A 13,718-nucleotide genomic window follows, 5' to 3' on the forward strand; every position below is an offset into this window, starting at 1 on the left:
GAGGTTACATGGCACCAAGGAGAAGAGCATGGAGAGGAGCAACAGGGGACAAGACCCCGTGCCAGCATTTGGCAAGCGATGAACAAAGGGACAGGCCTGAGGTAAAGCAGCCGATTCCTTGAATGCTGTTTGAGCCCGGCAGACTCAGGCCATGTCTACACTATACTGTAACAGAGCACTATACAGGCAAAATACTCCTAGTGTGAATGCAGCTTAAAACTAGCAAAACTGCGCTTCTGCTGACATTGCTTATTCCAGCCGCCCTGAGCACGATAAGCTGCAGTTCTGTTTTGGTGGGATAGCTATATCTACACTAGTGGCTTTGGTTGGCACAGCTCAGTCGGTCAGTGGTCATTGCTCTTCACACCCCAGACCGACAAGCTCTGCTGGCAGAAGTCTAGTGTAGACATAGCATCAGCATCCTTGTGTGAAAAGGGTACAATGTACTGCACTTGCCCCCAGCTCTTGCTAAAATGCTGAACTGGCTCCCAGCTCATCAATGCTTCCTCCTCACACACAAAGGAGGCCCTTGTTATGGTGCAGCCCCACAAGTAGCTATATGGATCTAGTGACGCACTGGCGTCAGAGCACTGACCCTCCCCATGCCCAGCATTTCCTGCTCTCCCTGGTTACTTGCAAATATTTTATGCACACTCCATGGTGGATACAGCCTGTAATTAGGATACAGGAGAAGAACATCATTCTCTCTAGAAAGATACAGAAAACTTAGCTCACGGTGTAGGGGGGAAGAAGTACAAACACACCAGCAAGTAGTTTATGTGCATTTCTATTGGATATGAAGATACATACAACAGATCCCAGACACAGGTTATCTGTACCACCGCAAAAAGAGTTTGTGGATTTCTAAACAGCAGGAGCTGAGGAAAGTCCGGATACAGGCTGCAGCCCTTCACCTTAACTAACCTTTCAAAAACGAGGCATGGTCCCGTCAGGTCATAAATACATTCTCTTGCTCAGTAAGTCCCAGTTTGCATTGAGAGGCAGAGAGAGACTTCCTTGAGCTGACAGTAGTGATACTTCAAGCAAGGGGGCCAGAAGACAAAACCAAAGCCAAGCTCCATGGAGTAAGTTTCACTGACTGAAGGAAAGACCCAGGCTAATCAGCAGGCTAAGACCTTCTGCTCTGTGAAGACCAGAAAGATTCCAGCTTGTTAGGTCCTGTCTCCACTAGAGACTTATTGCATTAACCGGAAAAGTCATACTGGTTCAATACTGTTTGAACTCAAGTGGAGACAGGACAAGTGTACAGCAGCACCTTTGCTGGCTGATCCCCAAAACAGCACTGTGGATGGTTTACAAGGCCCTGTGTAGCTGCCTAGAGAGAAGCTGCTAAGCAGTGTTGCCAGAAGAGAAACAGTGGGAAGATAAATTAAAGTTCCCCACCAAACTGATCCAGTCCAAGTAAGACAACAGAGCAGAGAGTGACTGAAATTTACTTGAGCTGATTGTGTTTGGTTTTAAGCAAAGGAGGATGGTACTGAAAATAAAGTATATTGTGAACTAAAGTTTTAGTGAGGCCTGCTTCAAAACTACCGGAGGACTGCCTCCCAAAATGAGGAGATTTACGTGAGTGGACGAGTTTAGAGAAATGGTTATCTGAGGGCAAAACTCAGAAGTCCTTGCTCAGGAAAGACTCCCAAACTGAAGTCAGTGCGATTTTGCCCCCATAGGGACCTGTTAAAGCAACAAATTCCCCATCTCATGGGACTGACAGGATGGACAAATTGTGCGCTTCTCTCACACTCTGCTGAAGGGAGAGATTGCATGCATCCCTTTCTCTCAGCAATCTTTCCCTGCAGAGCAGCTGTCACTCTGACAGGCAGGAAGATGGTCAGATGGGTATGTTACTGGGGAAGGGTACTTGTGAATGAGGTGCTATTACGACAAAGCCAAAAGGAGCCTGCTAGAGCACTGGAGCAGCAGCAACACGTCACAGCCAGTAGAATATCCATGTGGACACAGCTTCCTTCTCGGGGCTCAGCCCAGAGCACATTGCTCATGGGTCCAACTATTCAGCCAAGGAGAAAGCTGAGGTTTTGTCTTTATGGAACCACTGCTTTGTAAACACTTACCGTGGGGCAGCACAGAGGCCTTCCACAGGGAAAGGAATCTAGACAATAACTTGGAAGACCTCTTCACCCCCTCACGGTATTCATGTGCAAAACAAGTAGGAAGTAGACCTTTGGATTAACTCTTTAATACACTTGTGCATGTGTGCGTATAGCATAGAGGCAACTGTGAATTATAAGGCTATAATATTGGCAGGTTCTGGAAATATCAAAGGCCCAGAGGGACAGTCACTAGGGGGCTTTCCGATGTGTCCAAAACCCCCACTGTTTCTCCATTTCCTTTTGCTCCCATACAATATATGGACTGTATGACAAAGAAAAACAGCCTCTCCCCTCTTTCTTCTAAGGGAAAGAGAACGTGCTAACCAGGAAAAAATAAGCCAGCACACCCCAGCAGCCTGCCTACAGCCAGGTTGGTTTAAAACCAGGAAGGAGAAAAAGGAGCATCCAAGGCTGGGACATGCTTCAAATTCTCCCCATTTCCACTTTCTGCTTTAAAGTCACGTTGAAAGCAGAATGGCAGCAGACTGCACGCGTGACATTTCCAGTTGTTTGGATGGTATGAGCTGGCAGGAGAGACTGGAGACAGTTCGCCCATCTGGCCCCCTGGGCTGCACTAGCTTTTAAAAGGGCATCACAGCCCACCACTAAACAAGGCCTTTTAGCAAAAGGGCCAATCAGTTGAAAATCCGTGTATTAGCTTTCCACGCACACGCAGGGAAGTGGGTCAATCTAGTTTATATATATCCATATATAAAAGTGTATGTTGCCCTGCACATCGTTTTATATATCATATATATATGTATATATTAAAAAAAAAAATCTCCAAAAGCCTAAACTGGAAAATCTCAAAGCCCCCAGTCCTGGGACTAAGGAAAGGACATTAGATCAGTCTGTGGAACCATTCATATGTTACCATCCCTTCCTCTATCTCCACCTGCTGATCCAAGGGCTTAGTCAGCACAGCGAGAGCATTCCTCAGTCCCAATCTAACCCAAAGCTCCTATGCTCAGTTCTCCAGGGTTCTCCGCAGGTTCCGTGCAGTGCATCGGCTTTGCTGAGCGAAGACAATCCTCCCTGGGGCACTGCTGTGCTACTGCACCCCCTAGTGCTGGCTCACCAGAGCTGTCTCGAGGCGGGTCATTTAGGGGTTCCAGCGTGTCTGCTTCGGCCTGGAGTGTATGGGCACACAGGTCCTGCACCTTCTTGTTCAGGTCATTGCGCTCGGTCTGAAGGGCTCGGCACAGCTTCTCCAAACGCTGGATTTTCACCTGAAGCCCTTCCAGCTCCTTGTCCCGAAGGGTTTTCTGCAAAAAGAGTCAACGGTCCCTAAGCAGTGAAGGTGAGGAATTGAGAGTCTTACAGCTAATACAGCAACCGAGGGTCTGAGGTGGGGGAAGAGAGGCAAAGGGAAACTCCTGGAAGAAACAGGCCAAGTTCACAGGCAAACACATCAACAGTCAGCGAAAGACCCAACACTCATATGCTGTCACCATCCTTTTCAACCTACCTGTTCCCTGGGGCGCAGGGAGTGACTGTCCACCTCGGTAGCACCTTCCTTTCAAGCATCATCATTAACCCTTGCTTCCCCACCACGAGTCTGGTGAGTCTCATTATCCCCTTTGCCCTAATTTGCCCCTCTGTACTCTGAGAGGAAGGGACTTGCCCAAAATCACACAATGCATCAGTGACAAAGCCAGGAACCAGACTCCTGGTACTGATTCCCAGTTGTCTGTTCTAACCACTACAAGGCTCTGACGCATTCGCCTTTGGCTATTTGCCAGTCTCGGTGTACCCAGTAAAATGCAGAACTGAACCAGATGCCTGACTAGGTGCTGCAGCATGGTACCAAGGATGGGGCTTACCTCCTCGGCCATCTCCAGCAGAGCCTTGTTGCTGCTCTCCCAGCGAGACCGATACACAGTGGTCTCTTTCTCCAGCTTCTTGATCTTTTTTGTCATCTGCAGAAATACAGTAATAAAAGGAAAAGTGAAAAAGTGACACAGAGCGTCAGGATTGGCCAGTTTCTACAGCACCTCGAGGGGGCATGGACATTCCCTGAGCAAGGGGTCAGATGCCAGCCAGCCCAGGAAAGTACAGCAGCCCTTCCACCTTGCCTCATCCCACCCACTGGAGTCAGTTTCACTGAGAGGGAATATATTGACCAGGCCTCCCCAAGCCACCCATCGACCAGGGCACAACAAACCTAAATAAGAGATGGGACTAAGCCACTCCCAAGCCCAGCTCCAAACTTCCTTAATAACCTTTGGGATCTGCCTATCACTGCTAACCCTAGACCAACCTCTCCCACCCCATCCCAGACTAACTCCACCCATCCCGTTCCACAGGAAGGGTCCTTCTGCTAATGGTTGCTGAATCCAGCTGGTTTACTTCCTAGGAGTAGGTGGCTCCTGGAGGATTTCTGAGGATGGTGAAAGCTGGCCTCCACGTAATCAAGGAGTTGCTGCTTTACCAGCTTGGAAACCCAGTGGGGATGGTGGCAGACAGTGGCTCTAACACATCAGGGAGGCTCATGCCAGCTCTCTGGCCAACGGAGGTGACAGCCACCGTACCTTTTCCATCTCCTGTTTGAATGTAGTGAACACCTCACTGCTTTTGGAAAGCGTGTTCTGAAACTCCTCAAACTTCTCTGTGTAGAGGGCCAGCTAGGGAGAGAGGGAATTACAGCTCAGCGCCAAGTACCTTGACACTGCACAGCAGGCATCTTGTTGTTTCAGCCTCCCTTCCCCATTCCTCCCCAGTTCAGTGCTCAGCACGGGAGAGCCTGGATTTCTGCGAAGAACTGAGCTGACTCTTAGGGTTCAAGCCCTTGTGGTTCAGTAGAACTCAGAGCTCTATGGTGTAACTCGCACCACCAAGCTGCTATGCTCAGAGTCCTAGACTAGACAGAGGGGCACAATCCTCCCATCTTGCTTAGGCCCAATCCTGCAAGGTAGTGCATGCCCTCAACTTCCACTGACTTCAGCACCTCGCAGGATCAGGCCTTCTGTCCCATGTGAAAGGACAACCTAACGCCAGCACTGAGAAAGATGCTGGTAAAACTGGGGCCTCTTTCTTCCTCCAAGGAAGCAGAGAGGTTAAAGGGCACAGGGAGGTCCCACCCTGCATTGTACCTCCTGTGCTGATGGAGACCTTCCAAGCTTTGAAATCCAGGAGCCAACACACCAGTGCAGACTGTCCCCTCCCCCCAGGGAACCAGGTTCCCTTCCGCCTCTTTGCAGGATGAAGGGAACCATAAGAGCCAGACAGTCTAGGCCGTGCTACCTCACCTGCTGCTTGAGATGGGTCTCCTGCTGCTTCATCAGCTCACACATTCTCTGAGACTCCACGGCCTCTTTCAGCAGCTAGAGGAGAACAAGGGAGATGGGAATGCAGTGAGCTAACTGGACTCCAGCGAAGAGCCTGAGTCCATCCTAGCTCGAGTAGGGGCAGCTGGGTCAGAATCAGACACACCTGCAAGGCAGGGTCTTGGCACTGATCCAGTAGCAAAGCACAGCCAGTGCTGAAGAACAGACCAGGGCTTCTATTGCTGGGGATGGCCACTGCAGAGGATACTGGACTGGGACAGCCTCATCTGGCTGGGCAATTCCTTACCTCCCAACAGGCCAGCTGCTCTTAGGAAAGCCTTAGCAGGGAGGTGAGAGCTAAAAGGTTCAACAGGATTTGCTAAGATAGTTGCCAAAGCTGGAGACTTACAAAGTCCTTCTCCCGCTGGTGTCTCTCCTCTGCCTCCTTCAGCATCTCCTGGGCCTGCTGGAGCTTGGCATCCACCAGCTGCTGCTGCAAGTCTTTGTGTTTGAACACCTTATCGATATGCTGCCAAGGGAAATACAGGGGCTGTTACTAACATGGTCACCTACGCTCTGCTCCCCACATCGTGCGTCAGTGATCCTGCAGGAGCAGAAGGGCACTTCCACAGGCCGCCCAGTGCCCCTGTGCATTCTATGTGGGACATGCCCACTAGTTCATAGTATCTGGGATGGCAAAGGAGGGATCTCAATGTTTTCAGTTCCAATAACCCATGTGACTGCATGGGGGAGGCAGAAGTCTGGTGGTTAGAGCACAAGGCTCCTCCGTTCTAATACTCTCTCTGCCACTGGCTCGCTGCATGGGGCAAGTCACTTCACCGCTCTAAGCCTGTTTTCCATTTGTAAAATGGCGATAAGGAGTATCAGGCATGTCTGGGGTGACTAGCTCTGTGCAGCCAACAGCAATGCAGTGCTATCTTGACATAAATGCATATGATCCCAGTCTCCAGGAATACACATCGTGTGTGTGTGTGTGTGAGAGAGAGAGAAGTGGAGGAAACATCCCCCTCCCAGCTGCCCCAGGATTCCATCTGCTCTGCAGAGCCCCCACCCTATCCCTGCTACGCCCCAGTTTCTCTCCTCTGATGGGTGCCCCACCTCCTCCCGCAGCTCGTACTGCTCAATGAGTTTTTTCAGCCTCTCTGCCAGCTCCATGTTCTCCTGGCGCAGCTTGGAGTTCCGCTCGTTGTGCTGCTCCATCTGCAACTGGATGTCATTCAGCGTCACCTGGAAATGGGACGTCACTTCCTTCCGCTTCTCCTCCTCCTCCCTTGCACGCTGGACGCCTTCCTCCTATGGGAGAAAAAGAAAAGGAACAGAGGGACCCAGGTCAATCCCCCGTGTAATGCACAGGGAACATCTGGACCAGCTGACCCACAGAACAAATTACCCAAACCACCCTGCCTTCCAGGGCACAGGTGCTATCATTTAGGTCAAAAAGGAAAGAGGTTTGCGTGGCCCCTACCCTGCATCCTCCCGTCCCCCAGCCCATCCTGGTGCCCTTTTCCCCCATCTCCAACTATCCATCCACCTGAGACAAAAGGCAGACAATGGACAAGTCGGATCTGCCCATTTCAGCTGTCCTACGCTGGGTAGGTTTAGCAACGGGGAGGAGATGGGCAGTATCGTGGAGTGAAATCTAACATAGGGCTATGCAGAAAGTGGGCTGCCCTCAGACAGTCTCATATAGACCAGACTTACCTCCCATGTGGGGTAAGGCTGAACACCAGATACTGCTTCCTACCCAGGGGTTCCCAGCTATTAAAACGCAAGAGTGTGATTGGTACTCCTGGCTCCCAGCTTCCGACCTTACCAAAGAGCCTCTGTGCCAGGGCATTGCCACTGCACACTTCTTTCATCTAGGACGTTCTAGCCCACCACAAAGCACCAGTTGCTGTAAACTGTCTGACAGTCTCACTAGACATGCCAAATCCCCAGTCTCTCACTGCCTGTGCAAGCTAAGAAGCAGTGCAAGGTTAGCACACTAACAAATGACAGGCAGTAGGCAATGGCTGCTACGGCCAAGCCTCACTCTGGTAAATGAGTACAGTTGCCCTAACAGGTTGGCAACCACTGATCTGAGGAAGAGAGATAAAGCAGAGTACTGTTCTGCTGGTGCCTTTTTCTGAGGTTCAGAGCCTCCGAGGTGGGAAGCGAGGAGGCTCTTGCCTTGAGGGTGCGGTTGTGTCTCTGGAGCTCGCGGCACAAGCTCTCCAGCTTGCTGCGCGCCAGGATGGCCTTGCTATGTTCACTCCTCAGATGGTCCTTCTCCTGCACCAGCTGCGTCTGCTTCTTCTGAAGGATCTTCATCTGCTTCTGGGAGTTCCTGTGCTCTTCCAGCTGGAGGGAGGGAGAAGCAGAGAGGGAAATATGCAGCAAAGCAGCCTCCAGTTACACCCCAGGGAGAGGGTTCTGGGTTCAGGGGCAGAATGTTCTAGCCCCCAAGAGAATAACAATAGCATCACAGTGCAAACAGTCACTGCAGTAATGAAGCCTGGAGAAATCCATGGCTTATACTGCCCTCCTCATTCCAGCAAGAGCTCTCGCTGGGCACAACACCTTTCCTGCAGCCAGGGGCTGGCTCTAGCATTAAATACTGTCCTTGGCTTAGATACGGGTGGGGGTCTATCCCTGGATTCATCACTCTAGAGGAACTTCTTTGCGCACCATTTGCTACTCTGGATTCCGATGGAACTTATTTCTGTGAGGACGGCTCTGAGTCAGGCTGTTCCCTGTACAGCTAGTCCATATCCATGTGCTTCTTTCAGGTATTAAAATAGCTCTTAAATTGTGGAGAGGGAGTGATGCAGGGGAAATTGGGAGTCAGGACTCCTGGATCCCATTTGTGGCTGTGTCAGTGATACTGAGGCACTGATTTTCCCTCTTTGTGCCTCAGTTTCCACACCTGTAAAACGGTGATGAGGCTACCCACCTTGTAGAGGGTCTGTGAGGCTCCTTGCATGGAAGGTGCTGCAGACATGCTCAGTATTAATCAGCCTCACAGACTCCATGAGAGATGGGTCGGTATCATTATCTCCTGCTCTAGATGCTCAGAAGGCCAGAAGGGACCATTGTGATCATCTAGTCTGATCTCCTGTATGGCACAGGCCATAAAACTTCCCCCAAATAATTCCTAGAGCAGATCTTTTAGAAGAATATCCAATCTGGATTTAAAAACTCTCTGGACACCTGGGTTCAAAAAATGTAGCTAGGCCCCAGGTTTAATAACTGCAGCGTATGCATGGGCTGTCCCCCTCAACCTAGGGCCATGTCTGTCTCCTGTGTCACCAAACAATCTTGATCCCTCGGCAGCGAGAGATGTCTCCCGCCCTAAAGCCTGTAGTGCTAAGAACTGACCAGCTCAGCATATTTCTTGCACAGTGCTGCCAGCTTCTCCTCTGGGGTGCTCAGCGTGTTCAGTGTCTGCATCAGCAAAGTGATCTCCTTGCCTGGAATGCAAGACATAAAGCAGAAACGCCTCTTTCACACAGAGCTCTTAGTCACAAGACAAATGGGAAGCACCCAGGTGAAAACCAGAAGCTGCTAAATTCCCTGCTCCAAATACACACAAAACCACAGCTAGGATCCCGGATGCACTTCCCAGACTCTCCACGTGAATTTGAGCCACCAGTGTAATTTAGTTTGGGGTGGTTTCCTTGGGAGGATGGACTCCAGAGACCTAGTTCAATTCCCTGCTCCGCCACTGACTTCTTGTGAGACCTTGGGAAAGTTACTTAGGTCCAGTCCTCAAAGAAATTTAGGCACCTCATTGATTTCAGTGAGAGGTGGGTGTCTAAACAGATACCTTCTCAGGCCTAATTTTTAAGCCTGACCCACACCCAAGCCCACCTGACGTAAGCCCAAGAAGGTCAAGTTGTTTCCCAACCTGACCCCAACACTTCCCCACCCCTGGACCTGCATCAGCATCACTGCCATCTCCTGCTAGGGGGTTAGATCTGCTCCTCAGGCCTATGGGGCCAGCGTGGGGACAGCTGCAAGTGCCTGCATGCACTGTGACTCCTCAGTACAACCAGTCTGCAGCACACACAGTGCAGCGAAGTGGTGGTGCTCGGTATGAGCAGGACATGCAGCCACTCAAGTGCTGACCCCAGGCAGGAGGAGTGCTGACCAGAGTCAGTCCGGTTGTTTTCCTACCTGACCCGGACTCGGCACCTGTAGTCAAATCCCATGGTGTTCGGGTCAGGCTGCAGGGCTCTATAGCTAAATACCTTTGAAGATCTGAGCCTCAGTCTTAGTTCCCCATCTGCACAAGGGTCCCATGAGAATAAGTACATTAAATCAATGAGATGCTCAGATATTACAGTAGTGGGGGGTCATATCGATACTAAGCTAGATGGCTGGATAAGCAACTTGACCTAGGCCGCACAGACAGCATGTGGCTCAGCAGGAAATAGAACTTGGGAGCCTTGGACTCACACGTCCAGGTTTAACTGTTAAACCACCCCAACTTCCAGTAAATGCAGCGGAGGAAAGAAGTTTAGTGCATAGTTGTGTGTGCAATTTCATGCCTAATTTGTAAATGTAATTATAATAAATGTAGATGTAAATTAGACAGGCAATTGTACACTCGTTTTGCATGCGCACCCTATTTGGAAATCCTCTGTTGTCAGCTTATGCAGATCAAAGAGGGCAATTTACTTTCTCACCCAAATGCAGGAATGACTGATGGTCTCTGTAGGATCTCACCTGCATCCTTCTCTTTTACTGAGGGGTGGGGAGGCTGGGAGGGAAAACAGTTTTCAGAAGCCATGCACTCAGTTTGGCCCAAAGTGCAAAGCTGTACATGCCCTGCCCAAAACTGTGTGCACCCGGAATTCAGAGACTCCGTCAGTGCTCAGGGTTGATCTGTGCCTGAGCACAGGGTATATTTCTTCACATCCCATGGAGCCACATCATTTTTGTAATATTGCTGTGCAGGGCATGGTTAGGATGCTTATTTCACTGGCTTTAGCATAGGGCAGTTAAATCACTATGAAAATGGAAGATCCCAGGAGGAAAGTTCCCCACCCCAGGCAGGCCACAGACCAAGGCTGGAAACCCCTACCGAGACCCTTGGCTTTCTTCTTCTCCTGGGCCCGTTTCTGATCACGGTCCCCACACTCGTCATTGGCTCGGAACTCTTCAGTCCCCTTAGAGCCCTCCTTCTCTCCATTCATCTCAGGGCAGCCTGGCTCCTGCTCGCCATTCCTGGGGGATTCGCTCCGGCACTTGTCTGCTTCGTCTGGCTCCGTGGGCTCGCTCTGCCCACCATCATCTCCTGGCCCTTCCTGGCTGGCATCCACACAGTATGTGTTCAAGATGTCCTCCAGCTGCCTGCTCAGCTCTTCAGAGACATCACACATGGCAGGCTGGGAGGATTTTGTCTCCTCCTCCACATGAGAAGCTATGGGAGACAGGAGAGGCGAGGACAAAAGCATGACACTTTCTCTAACACTGTCTATCCTGCTAGCTCCTCTGCGGTAGCCCTCTGTAATAACCAGAGAGCAGTGGAAAGGCTTCCTATCAGGGTCAGCAAACTTTCAGCAACATGCGCTCTCCCAGGGTACTGCATCTCTAACTAGCTGCTCTGACAATGGAGCTGCACTTCTGGCTGAGTTCCCTTCCAATCTAGGGAGCATCACCAGGCTCTCAGCATCTCACCAGACCCCAAATTTACTGGTCATCAGTGTGGATGGCAGGGTTAATTTCAACTAACTACTTACTTAATTAGAAGGCTTTCCCCAGCTGGAGAGTTATTTTTGTTGTATCTATAGCACTAACAGCAGAGCAAATGCATAGGCTCAGGGGTGGTGGTGGTTAGGGGACGGCTAATAAAAATGCCCAGTACAGCAGGTCTGTTTGATTTTTTGACCCGAAGGTCCTAGAGGTCAGAGCAATGGATGAACAGTAAATAATTCAATACAGCCAGGTCAGATCCAGTGGTCGATGCATCTTCACCCCTTTGTATCCACCATCCCATACACATGGTTACTACTTTGGGACTGCACATATTCAGATATTACACACACCTGATATGAAACCCAGGACTCTGCTTCTAAAGCCACAGGCCTCCCGCATGTGAGTGAATGGAAATTTATTACAACAGCCACCCTAGAGAGAAAGCCACGGCCAGACTTGGCCAGTCAGTTCAAAACAGAAACATACCCTCATTATTATCCTGCTCCTCACTGGTCAGGCTCTCAGCATTGCCAGCAGCAGAAGGCTCAGAGTTGCATGTCTCAGACTGGCTTGTGGAGTCCCCAGATTCAAGGGGTGCTGCAGCCTCGGCTACGTCTCCTTCCTCTAGCACCAGATTGCTGTTCATTTTGGGAGGACTGGCAGGCAGCAGAGCAGCTTTGTTCTCCCCACCTTGGTTCTTCATCAAGGCTTTTCTCCCCTCTCAGTCTCGATAAACCCTAGTGAAAGAGAAATGTCACCTGAGTTTAGTTTTAAGAAATGAGGATTCATGGGATTTTAGCAGAAATCACCACCCTGCAACAGCCTGACTGCTAGGTGAAATCAACAGGGATAGAAACATTCAGAACTGGGAGAACAAGGTTCTTCACTGACCCTCCCCAACCCCTACTAGCTGTAAGACTCATATGCTGCTTCTTACTCAACAGCAGCTTTGTTAACCCCACTCTGCTATTGGAAAGCGCATACATCCTCTCTCTTATATCTCCAAGCTATCTCTCTGGCCATAAAGGGTTCATGTCAGGATAACTGTTCCTCCAGCTGAGTAAACTGTTCCTCCAAACCCCTAAATTAAATGGTTCTCTCACTTTTGTATTCTGCAGACCACAGCCTTCTGATAGAGCCAGGTCCCCGCCCCTCACTTCACGCTTTGCTCTCAGAACATTTCATTCCACAAGCCACCAGGGAAGGTTTTGTCTTTACTAAGCATGCAGGCCCTTCTAGCTCAAGAGTGATGGATGGAGGCCAAAATCTTGAATCAGGACCCTCAAGACAGAAAAGGGACCTGTGTCTATTAAAACAACAGGTGTATTTGGCTGGAAGGAAAGCATGCAATTTCCAAGAAGAGATGGCGGTCAGCAACAAAGAGATTTATCAACAGCTCCATAAACACAACTGACAGATGCAAGCCAAAGTCCACCTTCTTTCTAGTTTCATGCCCCTCCAGGGATACTCTCTCTCTCTCTCACCCTCAATCTCTCATTCACCACTCAGGTGACAGGAAAAGCAATTGCTGCAGCAACTCTGCAGTCTTCCATTTCAGAGACATTTATAATTATGAAACACAGGCAGTTTCTCTCTCCCAGGGCAATCTAGATCCCACATATGACAAGAGAAAAACTTTGTCTCAAATTTGGGCATAGCTACACACGGTTAATCTATGGCTCTTCTCAGAGGTCAACACAGGGCACAATCAGCCACGTGAAGCCAGGGGAAGTTAAAAAGTAATGGGGGCCAGGCAAGCACGGCATCTGTTCATGCACAGGCACCAAGATGGACCCATCTTTCACCCGCAGGCCTAGCACCACTGATTCCCCACCTTGCATTCAGCCCCTCTCCCGGTAGCACCCCACGCTCTGCGCACATCACGACGCTACCCAGTGTGCCCTGTGGTGCCACACCCAACTCTGCAGAGCCCCAGGCGCCATTGCCTCAGCATCCCCTGCAAGTGCCCTATGCCAGCCCCCGCTGCCCTAGATACCCCGCGATTCCCCGCGCCGCGCACAGCACCCACCCCGCCCCCGCGGGCTCCCTCTGCCCCGACGGCGGCAGGCAGGGACGTCACCCCTACCCTGCAATGACATCACCGCCGTACCGCGTGACGTCACCGCCGAGCAGCTTGACGTGGCTCCCTACCCTCAGCCAATCAGGAGCCGCCGCCGGCCGCACTCCGGCAGATGGGAGAGCCCCCTACATTCGGGGCCTCACTGCCCCCAGCTCCTGCTCGGCGGCCCTGCTTCCCCGCGGCGGCGCTCCGGGACGGGGCAAGCGGTTGCAGCCTCCAGGCCGGGCCTCTGAGCGGGTACAGAGAGCGCATGCGTCGTCACCCGCCGGGCCCGCTAGCCAATCCGCGAGCGGGGCGGCGCGGGGCCTGCCGGGAAATACACCGCAGCGGCGGCATTCGAGGCGGGCAGCCGGTGCGACTACATCTCCCGGCGTGCCTGGCGCCAGGGGGTGATAATACATCTCCCGGCGTGCCTCGCGCCAGGAAGGGCATGGGCGGGGCAGTAGAAACCCCCTCCTCGTGCCCTAAGCGGCGGGGGCAGGGAGGCACTAGCCGAGGGGCGAGGCGGGAGAGCTGGGGTTAGAGAAGGACTAGACGGGG

At 51.3% G+C, this 13,718-nt stretch overlaps 1 protein-coding gene across 2 annotated transcripts; it reads right to left on the minus strand.

Moving 5' to 3' along the window:
- Positions 1-771: 771 nt before the first annotated feature.
- TXLNA (taxilin alpha) lies at positions 772-13,547 on the minus strand. 2 transcript variants are annotated; one of them, XM_032787802.2, is made up of 11 exons: positions 13,250-13,547; positions 11,585-11,835; positions 10,485-10,823; positions 8,777-8,868; positions 7,589-7,759; positions 6,518-6,712; positions 5,808-5,927; positions 5,381-5,455; positions 4,664-4,756; positions 3,956-4,051; positions 772-3,397 (listed from the first exon to the last, which is right to left on the minus strand). In XM_032787802.2, exons 2-11 carry the CDS (start codon positions 11,799-11,801, stop codon positions 3,080-3,082), a joined length of 1,716 nt encoding a protein of 571 aa, XP_032643693.1. In that variant the 5' UTR covers positions 11,802-11,835; positions 13,250-13,547; the 3' UTR covers positions 772-3,079. The 2 variants fall into 2 exon arrangements, with proteins under 2 accessions (XP_032643693.1, XP_032643692.1); XM_032787801.2 differs by having other exon boundaries at positions 13,185-13,271.
- Positions 13,548-13,718: the final 171 nt, after the last annotated feature.

This window comes from Chelonoidis abingdonii, chromosome 25 (genome assembly GCF_003597395.2).
Source record: "Chelonoidis abingdonii isolate Lonesome George chromosome 25, CheloAbing_2.0, whole genome shotgun sequence".
NCBI lineage: Eukaryota > Metazoa > Chordata > Testudines > Testudinidae > Chelonoidis > Chelonoidis abingdonii.